Source organism: Suncus etruscus, chromosome 17, assembly GCF_024139225.1.
Source record: "Suncus etruscus isolate mSunEtr1 chromosome 17, mSunEtr1.pri.cur, whole genome shotgun sequence".
In the NCBI taxonomy this organism is placed as follows: domain Eukaryota; kingdom Metazoa; phylum Chordata; class Mammalia; order Eulipotyphla; family Soricidae; genus Suncus; species Suncus etruscus.
Window position 1 is genome coordinate 60,762,067 of NC_064864.1, and position 14,813 is coordinate 60,776,879.

The 14,813-nt window shown below is 51.2% G+C and overlaps 1 protein-coding gene across 1 annotated transcript in view; it reads right to left on the reverse strand.

The window, feature by feature from the left end:
• AFAP1L2 (actin filament associated protein 1 like 2) overlaps positions 1-12,194 on the reverse strand; it is an 89,504-nt gene extending 77,310 nt beyond the window's left edge. The window contains exon 1 of the mRNA XM_049764536.1: positions 12,119-12,194. Coding sequence (XP_049620493.1) covers positions 12,119-12,134 — 16 coding nt within the window. The 5' untranslated portion in view covers positions 12,135-12,194. The remainder of the gene's footprint in view (positions 1-12,118) is intronic.
• Positions 12,195-14,813: the final 2,619 nt, after the last annotated feature.

Here is a 14,813-nt window from a genome sequence, read left to right on the forward strand (position 1 = left end):
TGGAAATGGCTAAGAAACTCACAGACAGAATGTCCTAGGAGGGGGCATGCACCTCCAAGTTAGATTCCCAAGGTGGAGAGGGACATCCTTTGCACAGACAGGACTGGTCTCAAGGGTCACTGCTCCTATAGCTGCTTGTGCCCCAGGGAACATCGTGAGTCATCCAACCCCTCACCGTCAGCAGAGTAGGTGCCAGAAATGCCATATCTCACCCTAGAATTCCTGCCAACCAGTTGCTTCCTCCCAAATCTGAACCATGTTCACTCGCCATCATGGCCAGGGAGCAGGAAAAAGCCATTGGCAAGACTATTTTGTTCCTAGTTATGTGCCTGTGCTCATTTTCAACCACAGAAGTTTGTGGGCATAGCTGCATGGCAGCCACGACCTCAGGCACAGAAGAGGTTGTACCTGGTGCAAGGAGGGTTAAAGGCTGCAGGGGTCGAGTCAAGGTTTTCAGCCGAGTTAGCGTTGACAGATAAACTGGCAGCGATCTGAAATCCCTCCACCCCACAGGATAGTCTCGGCCTTGTCTTGCCTCCCCCCACTGCTGCAGTCTGAAAAGGGAGGAGGGGCTCTTAAAGTAAAGATCTCATCCTGGAGGGCATTTGGGAAATTACTTTAGGACATGACAAGGAAAAGAGCCTGACTGTCACCAACACATTCGCCCACAACCCACACATGAGCACACATTGAGCGAGGACACAATGGATACCTGCGAGAAGAGCCTGCCATTTCCCTGACCTGCACCCAGATGCTTTGGTTTAGAGCCTTCAGGATGCAAAGAGTGAAAAAAGCCTGAATGCCCCTCTAAACATGTTATTGTCTGTCCCCCAAACTTTCTCTGGGCTTCTGTCACCATTTCAGAAAAAAAAATAGCAAAAATAAAAAGATTCAGCAAAGCCTCAAGACCCTAACTTTTTTGTTTTTTGGTTTGGGGCCACACCTGGCAGCACTCAGGAGTTACTCCTGGCTCTGTACTCAGAAATCATTCCTGGCAGTCTTGGGGGACCATATGGGATGTTGGGGAATAAAGCCAGGTTCAGCCTGCTGTGCTATTGCTCTGGCCGCTAAGACTTATCTTTAAGTCAGTAAACATAACCCATCCCAACTGCACTACAAGCTACTGCCAGCCCATAGAATGTTCCAGTCCCTACAAAGATCTCACACTTTGGGGGAAACTTCCTGCTTAGCACAAGGGGACTCCCACATCTGGTAGCCTCATGCCCAAGACCTGCAGAGGAAAGTGACCTGGCCCCACGCCTTATCCATCCGGGCTGCAGGCAGAGCCTGAAGTGAAGGAACAAGAGAGTCAGCTCACTCTAAGAGCCCCAGGATCCTGGAATGAGCAGCTCTGAAGCCTCTTTCCTCCCTAAACAGAGATCTGGGGGTGCCAGTGTGAAAGAGGCCATGCTGGTACCTGAGCTGAAGCCCCATAGCCTGTCTAAGTGTGGCAGAGCCAGTGTGTGGTGTGGTGAGCCAGGCCGAGCCAGGCCACCACCTGGATCCCATAAGGCCAGATGTTCATTCGCAGCTGAGCTGTTTACAGTCACAAACAGCAAAGCCACATCAGCACGCTGGAGATGGCTGCTTGCCACATGGTGCCGGGAGGTCAATGGGAAGAAATTATTTTTGTTCTGCATAGTCTTCTTGTTTGGGACTTTTATCCAAACTGTGGCCATGTTCTCAGGATCCTGTGCCAGTGGCGGGCCTGCCTCATACGCTCCCTTCCTGGGAGGACCCATGTTGGGGGAACAGGTCGTAGGGGTGGTGAAGGGCCATGGATTTCCAGGGCCTCAGCCTGTGGAGAGGCTGACAAGGTTGGGCAAGAAGGAACATGCTGGGCGCTGGTGGGGTCTTTGTACAAGGAAAGGATACTTTGGGGCCTACAATGCCCCACAGATTTTTACCTGGTTCTCCTCTTCCAAGAGGGCTGAGAGAGAGCCCTATGTCCCCACCTGCCACTGAAGTTTCTGGCAACTCCTGGGAAGGCCTGGGGTTGGGGCCACATTCCTTAAATCCTGAAGAAACCTGAGGTCTGGGCAAGGTGGAGTTCTCTCTCCTCTGGGGAGTCCTGGCCTCAGGTTGTCATGGGAATCTCGTTCTTATTTTTTGTTGTAGGGGGCAAGCCTGCAGTGCTTAGGGCTGACTCCTGGCCCTGCTGTCAGGATTTAGGGAACTGAATATGGTGTTGAGAATTGACTGCATACACAAATAAACAGAAATCTCTTTCCTGCTCACTACATTTTGAGAGACACTCAGCTCTGCTGGGCAGCAGAAGCTTCAGTGCTCAGGCACAGTGATCTTGCAAGGGCTCTTGGGTGTATCCCCTGTAGTGCTGGGGCCCAAACTCAAAGCTAGCACAAGCTCTGCTTTAACCCTAACGGCTACCTTCCTGCCCCTGTAAACCTTTTTTTTTTTTTTCAATTAAAGATGCAAGAGACCTAAATACAGGTAGGATAGAAGTAGAAAAGTTCATAGGAAAGCAGGATAATAGGAGAAATGGGGGAGAAAGGGAGGAGGTGCAGGAGGTATACCAGGCCCTGGACACCAGGTGGAATGGCAAAGCCCCATACTTTGCACAAACTGGCTCGGGGAGCATCAGTGAGGCTGCTGGTGTGAGCAGAGTCAGGCATGCCCTGTTCTCCTGCCCAGGGGCCTCACCCAGCTCAGACACCTGAACTGCTAACAGCAGTCATACTTAACCATCCCATGTTTCTCAGGCTTCAGCCACCAGACCAGCCACACTACTACATGGTCCTCATCCATATTAGCTGCTGGAAGGACATATCATCCAGTGGACCCAAAGGGGCCATGCCAGGGACCTACCAAAAGCCTAAACTGCCAACCAACTCAGATAGCCTCCTGGAGAGTGAATCATCAGGACTTCAGAGAACATGCTAGAAGAGGAAGCTACTAAGGGTCTGGTGATGCAAAAGGTGGGGGCTGGGGTCATCTTGAGCTTGCAAGCATCTGAGATTGTCACTGAGTCTGTTGTTCCCAAGAAGATACCGACCATGCAGATGGACACCAGGTGCCCCGGCCAGCTCGCCCACCCATGAGGCCCTGCCCAAGCAGCAGGGCAAGCGAGCACCCTCGCAGCTCTCCTTCCCGAAGGACTGTATTTGAATTTTAGTAAATCAGCTCAATCTGTTCTGGGACTGTGGGTCTGAAATAAAAGGAGCCAGTGAAATCGACGGACAATAAGCTCATTCAACACCATCTTTTCTTCTCCCCCCATCTGGGGACTTGAATAGTCACCATGAATAAATCCTGTTGTGTAGTGATGGGGAGGAGGACAGAAGAGTGGGGGATGGAAGGAAATGATAGGACCCCCACTTGGGGGGGCCAAGAAGGGGGATGTAGACAGAGCCCAGATCCTAAAAAATGCCCAGGCCAATGGAGCCCTGAGGGTGGCCCATTTGCAGGTCAGATAAGGAACTACCTGGAATCAGTCCCAACCAGGCTTGATCTGCATCATGGAAGCTGTGACCCAACAGGGATCCCAACATCCTTGGCTTCAACAGAGCCCAGACAACTAGAATTAGCAGCAAGCCTCAGCTCTTAACCTGTCCTTTTCCCGACTCTTTCCAAACAGAAGCCAGAGCCTGCCTCTCAGTGATGTGGAGACCCCAGTGCCTAAGAGAAGCCACCCCATAGCGGAGCTGCACCCCGGGGCAAGTCCATGGGTGAATGTTCACAGTCCTCCAACACTGCACCATGGGGCAGAGCTCAGGACCCTATTGCAGAGCCAAGTTCACCTGAAGAACAAGCCACCTTCGCAGAGGGTGGGGTGGGCTGCGATGGTCCCTCTGAGTCCCACAGCCTGGGTCTTGGCTCAACCAGGCGACCATCCTGCTCACACATCACCATGTTTCTCCTGCTGCAAACAAGCCCAGGGGACTTGGGCAAACACTGGCTCATTCACCCTCAAACTCACCCCCGGCCCATGGAGATAAGCAGGAACCAACGGCAGAGTCTGGTAGAAAACAATGATGGTTCCAGCATATTAATTCTATAGGTAAAAAAAGGCAAAGACCTGCTCACTTGTGTCCATCATGGGCCCAGGCCTGCATAGTGGCAATGCTGACTCCTTCATGTCCTTTCACCCTCCCAACTCCTCTGCTGCCTGGGGTTCAGGGAATTACTTTTTCTTTCACCATCACATAGTATGGGCCCCAAAGTCTCTCTCTGGGGGCTGGGGTATCCATGCAGGATGGTGCTAAGGGGTCATTTCCAGCCCTGCAGTGCTAAAGCTCAAACTCACAGCTCCTGTGGCTAAGTACCAGCTCCAGCCCTTTGAAGTCTCCCTGGCCCAAATAAAAGAGTCTTGCACACAGGATGTTATGTGGGGCAAGGGGGTCTCATTCTTTCTGTTTTTGAACCCAAATTCTTCCCCTTTAAGGACTTCTTGGACCTCAAACTCTCCCCCTTCTCCCACTGTGCCTATGGACTGTGGTCATAGAACTTCCAGAATTTCCCCATATTTACAAGCAGCAATGGACAGCCATGCGCAAGGTGAGTGCTGACTTATTTAGATAGTTATTGGCTTTTGGTTTGGGGCCACGCCCAGCTATGCACAGGGCCTAGTTCAGGCTCTGCAATCAAGGATCACTCCTAGCAAGTTTTGAGGGATCCTACATGGTACAGCTTTATGCAAGGCAAGGGCCTTACCCACTGTACTCTTTCTACAGCCCCAAAGAATGATTAAAGTTAGTTTTCTGCATGCAGGATTTACATAGAACAAAAAACTATGAATGCCCTGTGAATGACACAGTTCTGCGTTTTCACAAATGCCTAAGAGCTATAAAACCACCCACACATAAAATATTCACCACATAAAAAAATTTTTTTTTCATTCCAAACACTTTCCAGTGTGGTCAACCCTAACCCTAGCATCAGGACTACTGATCCATTTTCTTCCCTTAGTTTCTGTCTGCTTCAGAAAGTCGCCCCCATGGAATGATTCCATGTGGAGGACGATGAATCTGGCTTCTTTCACTTGTTGCTCTCTGCCCCTCCTAATGAGCTTTAAGTTCTAAGTCCTGAAACTTGGCTTGCTTGTCTAAAAATGGCAAATAAAAAATTAAATTCTTGATATTGAGACTATCAGCCGAAAACTTGGAAGAGGCTGTTTCTATATCCATCTGCCTTAGCCACGGGACTTTCAGTGACAAAGCCAGGAAAGTCCCAGGCAAATCTGAACAAGTTGGTCATTAAGGGTGGGAAAGTGACCTACACAGGCAACCTTCATGGGCTTGTTCTGCTTTTGCACCAGGTGAGTGTCCTGCAATGCTCCCCCATTTTTTCTTATTCACTTTCTCTACTCACTTTCTAGGAGGATAGATAGAAGTGGGGTTGAGGGTAGCTACCTCATTTAGAGACCAACTAGAAGGGAAGGTGAGGTCCGAGGAGACAGAAACTAACAAAGAGCAGAAGGAGAGAGATGTGAGAAGGGCCAGGGCCAGGACCACTGTCTGAAGATGTCAGCTCAGAAGCAATTCCTCCTCTCTCTCTTGGTCAGAAAAGCCAGAAACTATGTGCTGCTCCCTCAGAGAAGGTGGGGAGCTTGGGAAAGAGGATCACCCCAACTTTTCTCTCAGCTTTGAGAAAAGTAGGCAAGGGGCAGAGTTCACGCCCAAAGGAACTCCAAGAAGGGAGTTAACCAGAGGTATTAGAAGTAGGACCAGAACCATATCCTAGAGGTTTGAGGGCCTCTAGACTCCCCTGACCTAACATGATGCTGCCCCTTCTCAAAGTCCCCCCAGGAGCTCGAAAGGCAGATTAGTCATCATTAATTTACTCCCACTGTGAGGAAACAAGACTCAGATTAATTGACTTGCCCAAGGTCGAACAGGGAGTTAGTGCAGAGAACAGATTAGAAGCCAAGCTCCTGAGTGCCCAGGCCAGCACCCAACTCCACCAGCTCTACCTGCCTTGGATGCAGAGCTTGGGCAAAGGCGGGTCTGCACCCTTGAAGCCCGGAGGCCAGGGGAGCGACGCATACTCACAAGCGGAAAGCTGCAGGACGCGTCTGTGTCCCACCAGACAGCAACACCCCCAGGCTGGAACAGACAGAAACAAGAGGCTCACGTCACGTCGGGGGCGCCCAAGGCAGCACCACTTCCAGAATAAGGCAGGAGGCTATGTTTCTCCTCCTGGTCCAGGGCTGCTCAGGCGGGTCAGATGGGCAATGCCTGCTCCTGTGGCAGGGACTCATTCACATACATTTCTCAACCAAGTCCTAGAACCTCCTCTATGCTGGGCACAGCTGGGGCCGGGTATCAGGGTAGTAGACTTGGAAAAGAGCTGGATATTGTCTCAAAGGCTGAAAGGCAGAGGAACATTTATACAGTGGACCCTGGAACCTCATGCATCAGAACTTAAAGTGATTCATTTAAGTACTAGGCTCTAGTAACTAGGGTGTTTCCATCTGTAGATTCTCTACTGAATATGGGACACTTGGGGGTTGTTTGAATATGAAAATGTGCATCCCTGGAGGATGAAGGCCAATTCTAAGGGGGCGTAAACACCAAGGGACCTGAAACCAATCCCACAACACCTAGTAGGGAGTCAAATATAGATTTAACTATGAGGGTGGTCAAACCTCAACTGCACAGACAGTTCTAAGACAGTGTAATATTAACTCAACCAATACTGACTGAGAATTTACAATGTGCCAGGCAGAGCACAAAAGGAATCAGGGTAGACTGCCTGGTAAAGGAGGTTTGTGGGTCCCAAAGCCTGAGGAGTTTCACTGAGCTGCTATAAAAAATCTAGGGTGCTGGAACAATAACACAGCAGGTATGGTTTTGCATGCAGCTGACCTGGGTTCGATCCACTGCTTCCCATATGGTTCCCTAAGCTTGCCAGGAGTAATTTCTGAGTGCAGAGTCAGGAGAAACTCCTGGGTGCTGCTGGGTATGCCCCCACCCAAAAGTCTAATTTACTAGAATAATACTAAAGCTTGTGTCTCATGAACACATATTGTAGCCCTTCCTTGACACCTAATTTCTCTTGTTATATACACCCTTGTGGGGATCACACTGGGCAGTGTGGTGGGATTCACTCTCCCCAGGTCTCAGTGGCCTATCTCTGAGTGGGAGGGACGGAGAGCTCCAAGGACCACCTGGGTTCCCTCTTCATCGCTGAGACAAGTTCACACAGAACTCTTGAGAACCGAGGCCCTCCCTGGTCTGCCCTATTCCCTTTCCCACTGCCGATTGCCTGATCCTGACAGGAAATCAGTTGTATTTATAAGCATTGCAACCCTCTCCTGACCTTGGTTGGGCGCCCCACATTCCCGCGCTCATTTCCCTCTCCTCAAGACACATCCTCTCCCAGGGGGTGCTCAGCTTTCACAGAGCCATTGCCATAGCCTCTGAAAGCTAGCTGGAGTCGGTTTCTAGGCAGGGAAACTGAGGCCCAGAGTGTTTAGAGACTCAGCGCAAGGACAAACAACATAGGGAATTTCTTGGAGCTCTGTGTCTAGGCTGAACCTGAGTCAAACCTGCCAACCGTCCTCTATTTGGGGAAAGGCTCTGCATGTGAGTTGCAGATATCTTTGGAGAAACATTTCCCATCATACAAGGGGTCAGGGAGAAAACTGGCATGGTTCTTAGAGCTTTGAAGCCTTTGGCCCCTCCTGGCCCTTTCTTTGTGCTTGGAGCCTGCCTAGTTCCCAGAGCTCCTGGTCCCTTCAGAGGAGAAGGGGCACAGCAGAATTCTCCTCCCTGCCTGCTTTCTCAATACCAGAGGTTGCAGACCTCTTCATCAAGGGTTCCCACACAAAGAGCTTCAAAAAAGAAGGGCTCAGGGTCAAGTCCAACCCACAGCAAACCCCGAGCTTAGGATTCCAAGGCAACAGCATTGCGTGGGAGACTGTTTTCCAGTCTTTGGAAGCCCTTGTGAGCTTCAGGTACTTCGCCTGTGGGGCTGCAGGGAACACAGAGGGCAAGTCCAGCCACACTGGCTTTTACCTTCCCAGGGCAAGAAGGTGGGTAAACAGTTCTGTGTCAGTTGTTTTCCACTTTAAATAAGTGTGAGAAGCATCTGGAAGCTTCTTCTTTTTTAAATCCCTCAGAATCCTGGAACAGAGAGGCTGGGGGAGCGGGGACTCATGAGAACCCAAGATTGAGTCTCAACACTAAACAAGCAAAACATAGTCTCTTGGGCGGGGTCGAAATGTCTAGATTTTGCTTTTGTTTTGTCTATTTTTTTATTTGGCTACATCTATCTATGCTCAGGGCTTCTTCCTCCTGGCTTTACCCTCAGGAATCTCATTCCTGGCAAGGATCAGGGGGCCATATCAGGTGCCAGGGATTGAACTTGGGTTGGCCTCATGTCCAACAACCTCTCTGGTCCCAGTGTCCAGTTTACTTTTCGTTTTCTTTTTAGGACCCTACCCAGCAGTGCTCAGGGGTTACTCCTGGCTCTGTGCTCAGGAATTACTCCTGGCAGGCTCAGGGCACCATATGTGGTGCAAGGGATGGAACCCCAGTTGGCTGAATGTAAGGCAAATGTCCTATCTGCTCTATATTGCTCTACCCCCCCCCCCCGGGTCCAGAATCTTCCATTAAGAATCACTAGCTCAGGTAGAAAAGGCTAAAGAGTAGAAAGAACCACCTGGCCCTGGAAACCAAAACTACAAACGATGATTCCTCAGAAGGTGAAGCAAAAAATATAAAGTTTTCTTTTGCAGGACTTCCCATAGAACAGATCCAAGGATTCCCATAAAAGTTTCCCCATATTTTTCCTGGCTTGATTCTTCCAGGCTCATCTTCTCCTTTCAGCTGTCTCGCACTGAGTTCTCTCTCCTGGGAACCAGGGAACCAGACCCAGAAACTCAGGGAAAGAGTGGTTCTACTTTCAACCAGTAACTGGGATCCAAATTAAACCAATTATCTCAACGACGAGTATGTGCATCCAACTGTGATGCAATTCAGGGAGCTTCTGCAAGGTCGTTCCAAGCGCGATGCTCAGATAGTAGGTCAGTCCCATTTGGCCTGGTCACACACTGACCAGCTGAAAGAGCAGCAGGAACTAGAATCCTTGGTCACATGGTGTGAGCTCAGCCAATCACTGAGCACAGGGATGCAACTTCAGGAGAGTACTAAATATGTAAACACTCTAGGATGGGAGTCTTCCCTGATGTCCTTCTGAGCGTGTTGCTTGCTTACACACACCCAAGAACTCCCATCCAGGACACAGCAACACTCCCCACACTTTTTACAACTCTCATAAAAGCGCTGTCACTCTGGGAAATTATCCTACAAATCTCTCCCCCCAACTACTCTCCCCTACAACCAGCCTTTTCTAGCAGAATAGCTTAACAGGGAGGGGGAGAATACTTAGAAATGTTCTACAGGGAGATATTTCATCATGCACACTTCAGCTCCAGACTTCTCTTTACATCCAACGAAACAATGTACAGTCAGCTCGGAGCCTAAAAATGATTGGCTGCTTCTGGATCAAGAACTAAATCCTGTAGCTAGTGAACTGGGAGATAGAGAAACAGTATCATCTACAATCTACATCAATGACTTTATCAAGATTAACAGAGGGAGGGATCAGGGTCTGGGCTCTAGTGGCAGAGCATATGTCTTGGTTGTGTAAGACCCTGAGATTGAGCCCCTGCCCCTGCACTGTCAGAAGCAGCAACCCCCACAACTTCCAGAGCTGAGAAAAGTTTTTGAATCTGGGGGACACTGGTGAGGCAACTGACCTATCCAGGAAAAGGAGAGCTCAGCAGTGGAAATTTAAGAAACAGAATGAGGCATTTAAGTATCAGCTTTTAAAAGTATCACAAACAAGACTCTTCAGCCAAATTTTTGAATGTCCCAGTAAATCTTGCGTTTTCATTCCACTTCATTAAAACCACTCTACCCATGCATCCCCTAGCTTTGCAATCTTACCCTTCAAAACAACAAACAACAGCAAACATAAAGTTCTTCTGCTCATTGGTAATAGACCACAGATTTTACTTAGAGTGGCTGGTTAAACAGAGATGGGGCATAGCATGCTAGTTTGTCACAGGCTAACTTTTCGGTTTAGTGAGCATTTGCTGCTTAAGAGAATGGGAAATTCAGTGGGGGTGGGTAGAAGGGTCCCCCAAATTTCTTGGGCCACAGGTGCAAGACATTAGCGGCATTCACCTATGAAAGGTGAAGATATTTCTCCACACGCTATGAGGTTCGCTATGAGGTTCGTTGGATTGACCACTGCATTCTCAAATGTGTTCTCACACTGTGATTTGCTACAAAAGGCTGATGCAGAGACAAACATTACCAAAAAACATAAACAGGCTAAACTGAAAATGATGTTTCTTTAGTCAGAATAAAAAAGCCCCTAACGGATCTTCTGGATTGACTGAACACTCTTAAGAGGAAAAGCAAAGATGAGGGCTTCTCCCAGTATAGGGCCAGACCCACCTCTGGCAGCAAAACCATTCTGCTAAAAAGCGGACATTTGGGCCCGGAGAGATAGCACAGCGGCGTTTGCCTTGCAAGCAGCCGATCCAGGACCAAAAGTGGTTGGTTCGAATCCCGGTGTCCCATATGGTCCCCCGTGCCTGCCAGGAGCTATTTCTGAGCAGACAGCCAGGAGTAACCCCTGAGCAACGCCGGGTGTGGACCCAAAATTAAAAATAATAATAATAATAATAATAATAATAATAATAATAATAATAATAATAATAATAATAATAATAATAATAATAAAAAAGCGGACGTTTGGAACAAGACCCCAAATGACATCCACCACTGGTGACAGAGATGAAAAAGTGCTGCTTAGAGAATGTTGCGCGCCACGCGTGCCCTTTAGCCAGACCCAATACCCCACAGCTGAGTGTGTGGGAAAAGAGGTCAATCTAGTCCCGTGTTCCTGTTGAGGGTCCCTCCTGGAGCGGGGTAGGGGGTCTAGATGCTAGCAGGGACGAGCTGGTGGCTTGTCAAGTGTTCTCCAAAACAGAGGGTTGCATTCACGCGAAAGGATCAAAACCACCCGGACTGAAACGGGGTGGGGTTGGGGAGGCTGCGGGCAGGAGGACGCTGGGCAAAACCCCTTCTTCCTCCCATGAAGCCCGTCGTGCCAGGAGGGAAAACAAGCCCCGGTTCGTTGGGGGAATCGCAAGCTGGTCCCCGAAGATCCCTAGATGTTTGGGAAATGAGAAACCAACGGGGAGGGGGAGATTCCTTGGGAATCTGAGCGCGCTCCTTTCTGACTCTCCCACGGGAAAGCAAATGCCAACAAGATTTATTTCCTCTCGCAGGTTGGGCAGAGCCAAGTCCAGGAGAACGTGCAAGAGGCTCCTCCCCCATCCAAAAAATATAAAAAACAAGCGGAGCTCAGAAGGTGTTTTTATCTTGTGTTTCTATCTTGCTCCATACGCAAATAACTCGCGAGCGTCAGAGCTCCCTCCCCAAGAGTGCACGCACATCCCGCTCACGCAGCACACCGCAAGCTTTGATGCCATCTCTGGCTCCTGCCCAACCCGAACCTTCCCACTTAGGCTCCGGGCTCAGAAGCTCGGGAGCCGGGAGATTTCCGCGCCTTCCACCTGCCGGGTACCGCCCCCGTGGACACCCCCCTTCAAGCCTGGCTTCTCTTCCTTTCTTGGGGATAGGTCCCCAGCAGGTCTGGGTCACTGATCTGCTGCCTACAGGGCCCAGAGCCCAGCCGCACCCCAAGCATCACACAAACACCATCCTGCACAGAAGTGCCGAGCCAAGAACCCCCAAATCTGTCCCTTGGCCCGCCGGCTGCGGCAGGGGTTCGACCTCGCCCAGGGCCCCCTCGGCCCGTCCGTGGCACCTTTCCTGGGCAGCTAAGGCGGATTTAGGAGATTGGGGGGGTCTCCTAGAGCACCTTCTCCTCCAACAGGTGAGCAACTTAGCCACAGCCCGCCCCGTCGACGGCTCCAGCGTGGATTCCAGTCCCCGGGACGCAGATGCACCCGGGCGCACACTAGCCCGCGCGCCTCTCCCCAGTCGCCGGGTCTACGGTCCAGGTCCTGGGTCACCAACCTGAGACCCTGCGGGTCACGAGACGAACGCAGGGATGTGTCCCCCAGCCCGCCTCGGGTCACCCCTGCCCTCCTCCGCGACGATCCCGGGGTCCTCACCTTTGTACCGCTCCATCAGGCCCCGGGCGTTGCGCTCCCCGCGCGGCGACTCTGGCCTCGGCTGCTGCGCTCTGGGCTCCGCGCTCCGCCGGCCGCGCTGGCTGGCCCCACCCCGTGAGGTCACGATCGCGGCCGCCCACCGCCCTCGGACCCCGTCCCCGCCCGCCCCCGCCCCGCCGGGGAACTCCGCTGCCGCCCGCCCGGCACAGACACCCAGCGCTGGGGCGCGATGCCCGCCCACGGCGCCCGGCGCGCTCCGAACGTCCGGACCCCGGGGAGGCGAAAGGGAGCGAGCGAGTCCCGGACGTGCCCGCACCCTGGGGTGGCTCCCGGGCGGGCCGCCGGCAGCAGTTTCCCAGCCGCGCCTGCAAGCCCACTGCTCTGGGGCGGGTGAGGTGGCGCTAGAGGTAAGGTGTTTGCCTTGCAAGCGCTAGCCAAGGAAGGACCGCGACCACGGTTCGATGTCCCATATGGTCCCCCCAAACCAGGGGCATTTTCTGAGCGCTTGGCCAGGAGTAACCCCTGAGCATCAAACGGGTGTGGGCCCGAAAAAAACAAAACCAAACCAAAACAAACAAACAAAAAAAAAAAAAACCCACTGCTCTGAGGCTGAGACTGAGGTCCGGAGCAAGGCACAGATGGGCCGAGAGCGCCGCCCGCAGGCCTCTGCTCCTTTCTCCAGGGTCCAAGAGGATTGTTAGCTGGTCCTGGGTTCCTGGGCGTGCTCTACCACTCTCTGACAACACGCTTACAACACTCTTCTAGGCGTGTTTCCGCGTCTCCTCACTGCCCACATGCCCCACACCGCTCTGAGAAGGATAGGATTTACTTATACTTTTTATTTCTTATTTTCCTTTTGGTCTACACCAGCCTGTGCTCAGGTCTTTTTTTTTTTTTTTTTTTTGGTCACACCCGGTAGCACCCAGGGGTTACTCCTGGCTCTACACACACAAATCGCTCCTGGCAGGCTCAGGGGACCATCTTGGATGCCGGGATTCGAACCACCATCCTTCTGCATGCAAGCCAAATGCCTTACCTCCATGCTATTTCGCCGGCCCCTGTGCTCAGGTCTTACTCCTGGCTCTGCAGTCAGGGATCACTCCTAGTTGGATTCAAGGAGCCACAAGGGATCCAACCTGGGTTGACTGTCTGCAAGGCAACTGCGCTCCCTGCTGTACTGTCGCTAAGGCTGGGAGTCTTGGGCCAACAGCCTGGAGCGCGTCCTTCCCGCACCTGGAGGCACCTGTTCCCCAAGGAGCTCGCTGTGATTCTTACTACATTCCACCCCACAACCGACTCCACTATGTGATCTCTATACATCCCAGGACTTCCCAGAAGTTCCCCCAAGGAGAAGCCATGTGTGTCCTTAAAACATGCCAGGATCCACTTTCAAATCTCAATCAGGGCTGGGTCTAGACACCAGGTTTCCAGCCTGGACCTTGCTTTCCTGGAAGGAAGGATGCTTCAGGTGGGGGTCATTCCTGTTATTGTCCAAAACGCTCCCTTCTCTGGTTCTGCCGAACTCAGCTCTGATACGTGAAGACCATCTTGCTTGAATCTTGCCAGAAATGCTTTCATTCTCTTGGTGTGAGCATAATAGAGTTGGGTGCTGCCCATGCCCTGACTTCAATGCTGGCCCTCCCCAAATCCGGGAGGGAATGTTTCCTACTGCTTTGTTTTATTGTTGTTTTGGTTTGGAGGCCACACCCAGCTGTGACTCCTGATTCTGCGCTCAGGAATCACTTCTGGAAGGCTTGGGGACCATATGGAATGCCGAGGAGAGAAAATGGGTAGGCCGTGTGCAAGGCAAATGCCCTATACACTCTGCTATTGCTCCAGACCCTGTTTCGTTCTGTTTTAATTGAGAAGTGGAAGAAACTGGACTTAGAGAAATTCAGTGCTGGCCCAGAGTCACACAACAGGCATCAAATGCATCACTTATCTGCTCCTGAATGTTCCCTCCTGCATCCTTCATGGTCAGACTGTGGGTTCCCAGCTTGAGAGAGCCAGATGGGGCAGCATAGCCAAGCAGGAAGATTTTTATAAGATAGGTGTTCTGAGAACTGTAGAGATAGTACAACAGATAGGGAGCTTGCCTTGAACACGGTTGACCGAGATTCACTCCTCACTCCTCTGCATCCCAATATGGTATCCTGAGCATATCCAGGAGTAATTCCTGAGTTCAGAACCAGGAGTATTCCTGATAGCACCAGGTATTTTGGGTGGCCCCAAAACAACAACGAAAAATTTAAAAAAATGGCAAAACAAAGCTCTAGGTTCCAACTGCCCAGTGGTACCACTTAGAGAAGCTTCTTAAGTCCTCTTGGGCTAAGGTTTCCAACCCCTGGTCCATGGACCCATGTGTAGAAGGGTTGGAAATCATGGGTTGGCCAACTTGGTTCTAAATGCCAATCTGTGGACCAGGTCAGGACAACTGCTCATGTACAAATGTAGAAGGCTGCAGAACACTGTTCAAGAAGGGGCAAGGCTTGAGTTGAGTCTCAACAGTGAGACATATGGCTCCAGGGGAGAGGAGAGTGAGGATTTGTGGGCAGAAAGAAGGATGAAAGGACCAGGCAAGGGGATGAGGCATTTGGGAATATCAGTTCTGTGCTACCAAAGCCAACAGGTTGAAAAGTGAGGTTGAAGAGTGGAGTGCACACCTGGTCCCAGGCCCTAAAAAGTGAGGGTGCCC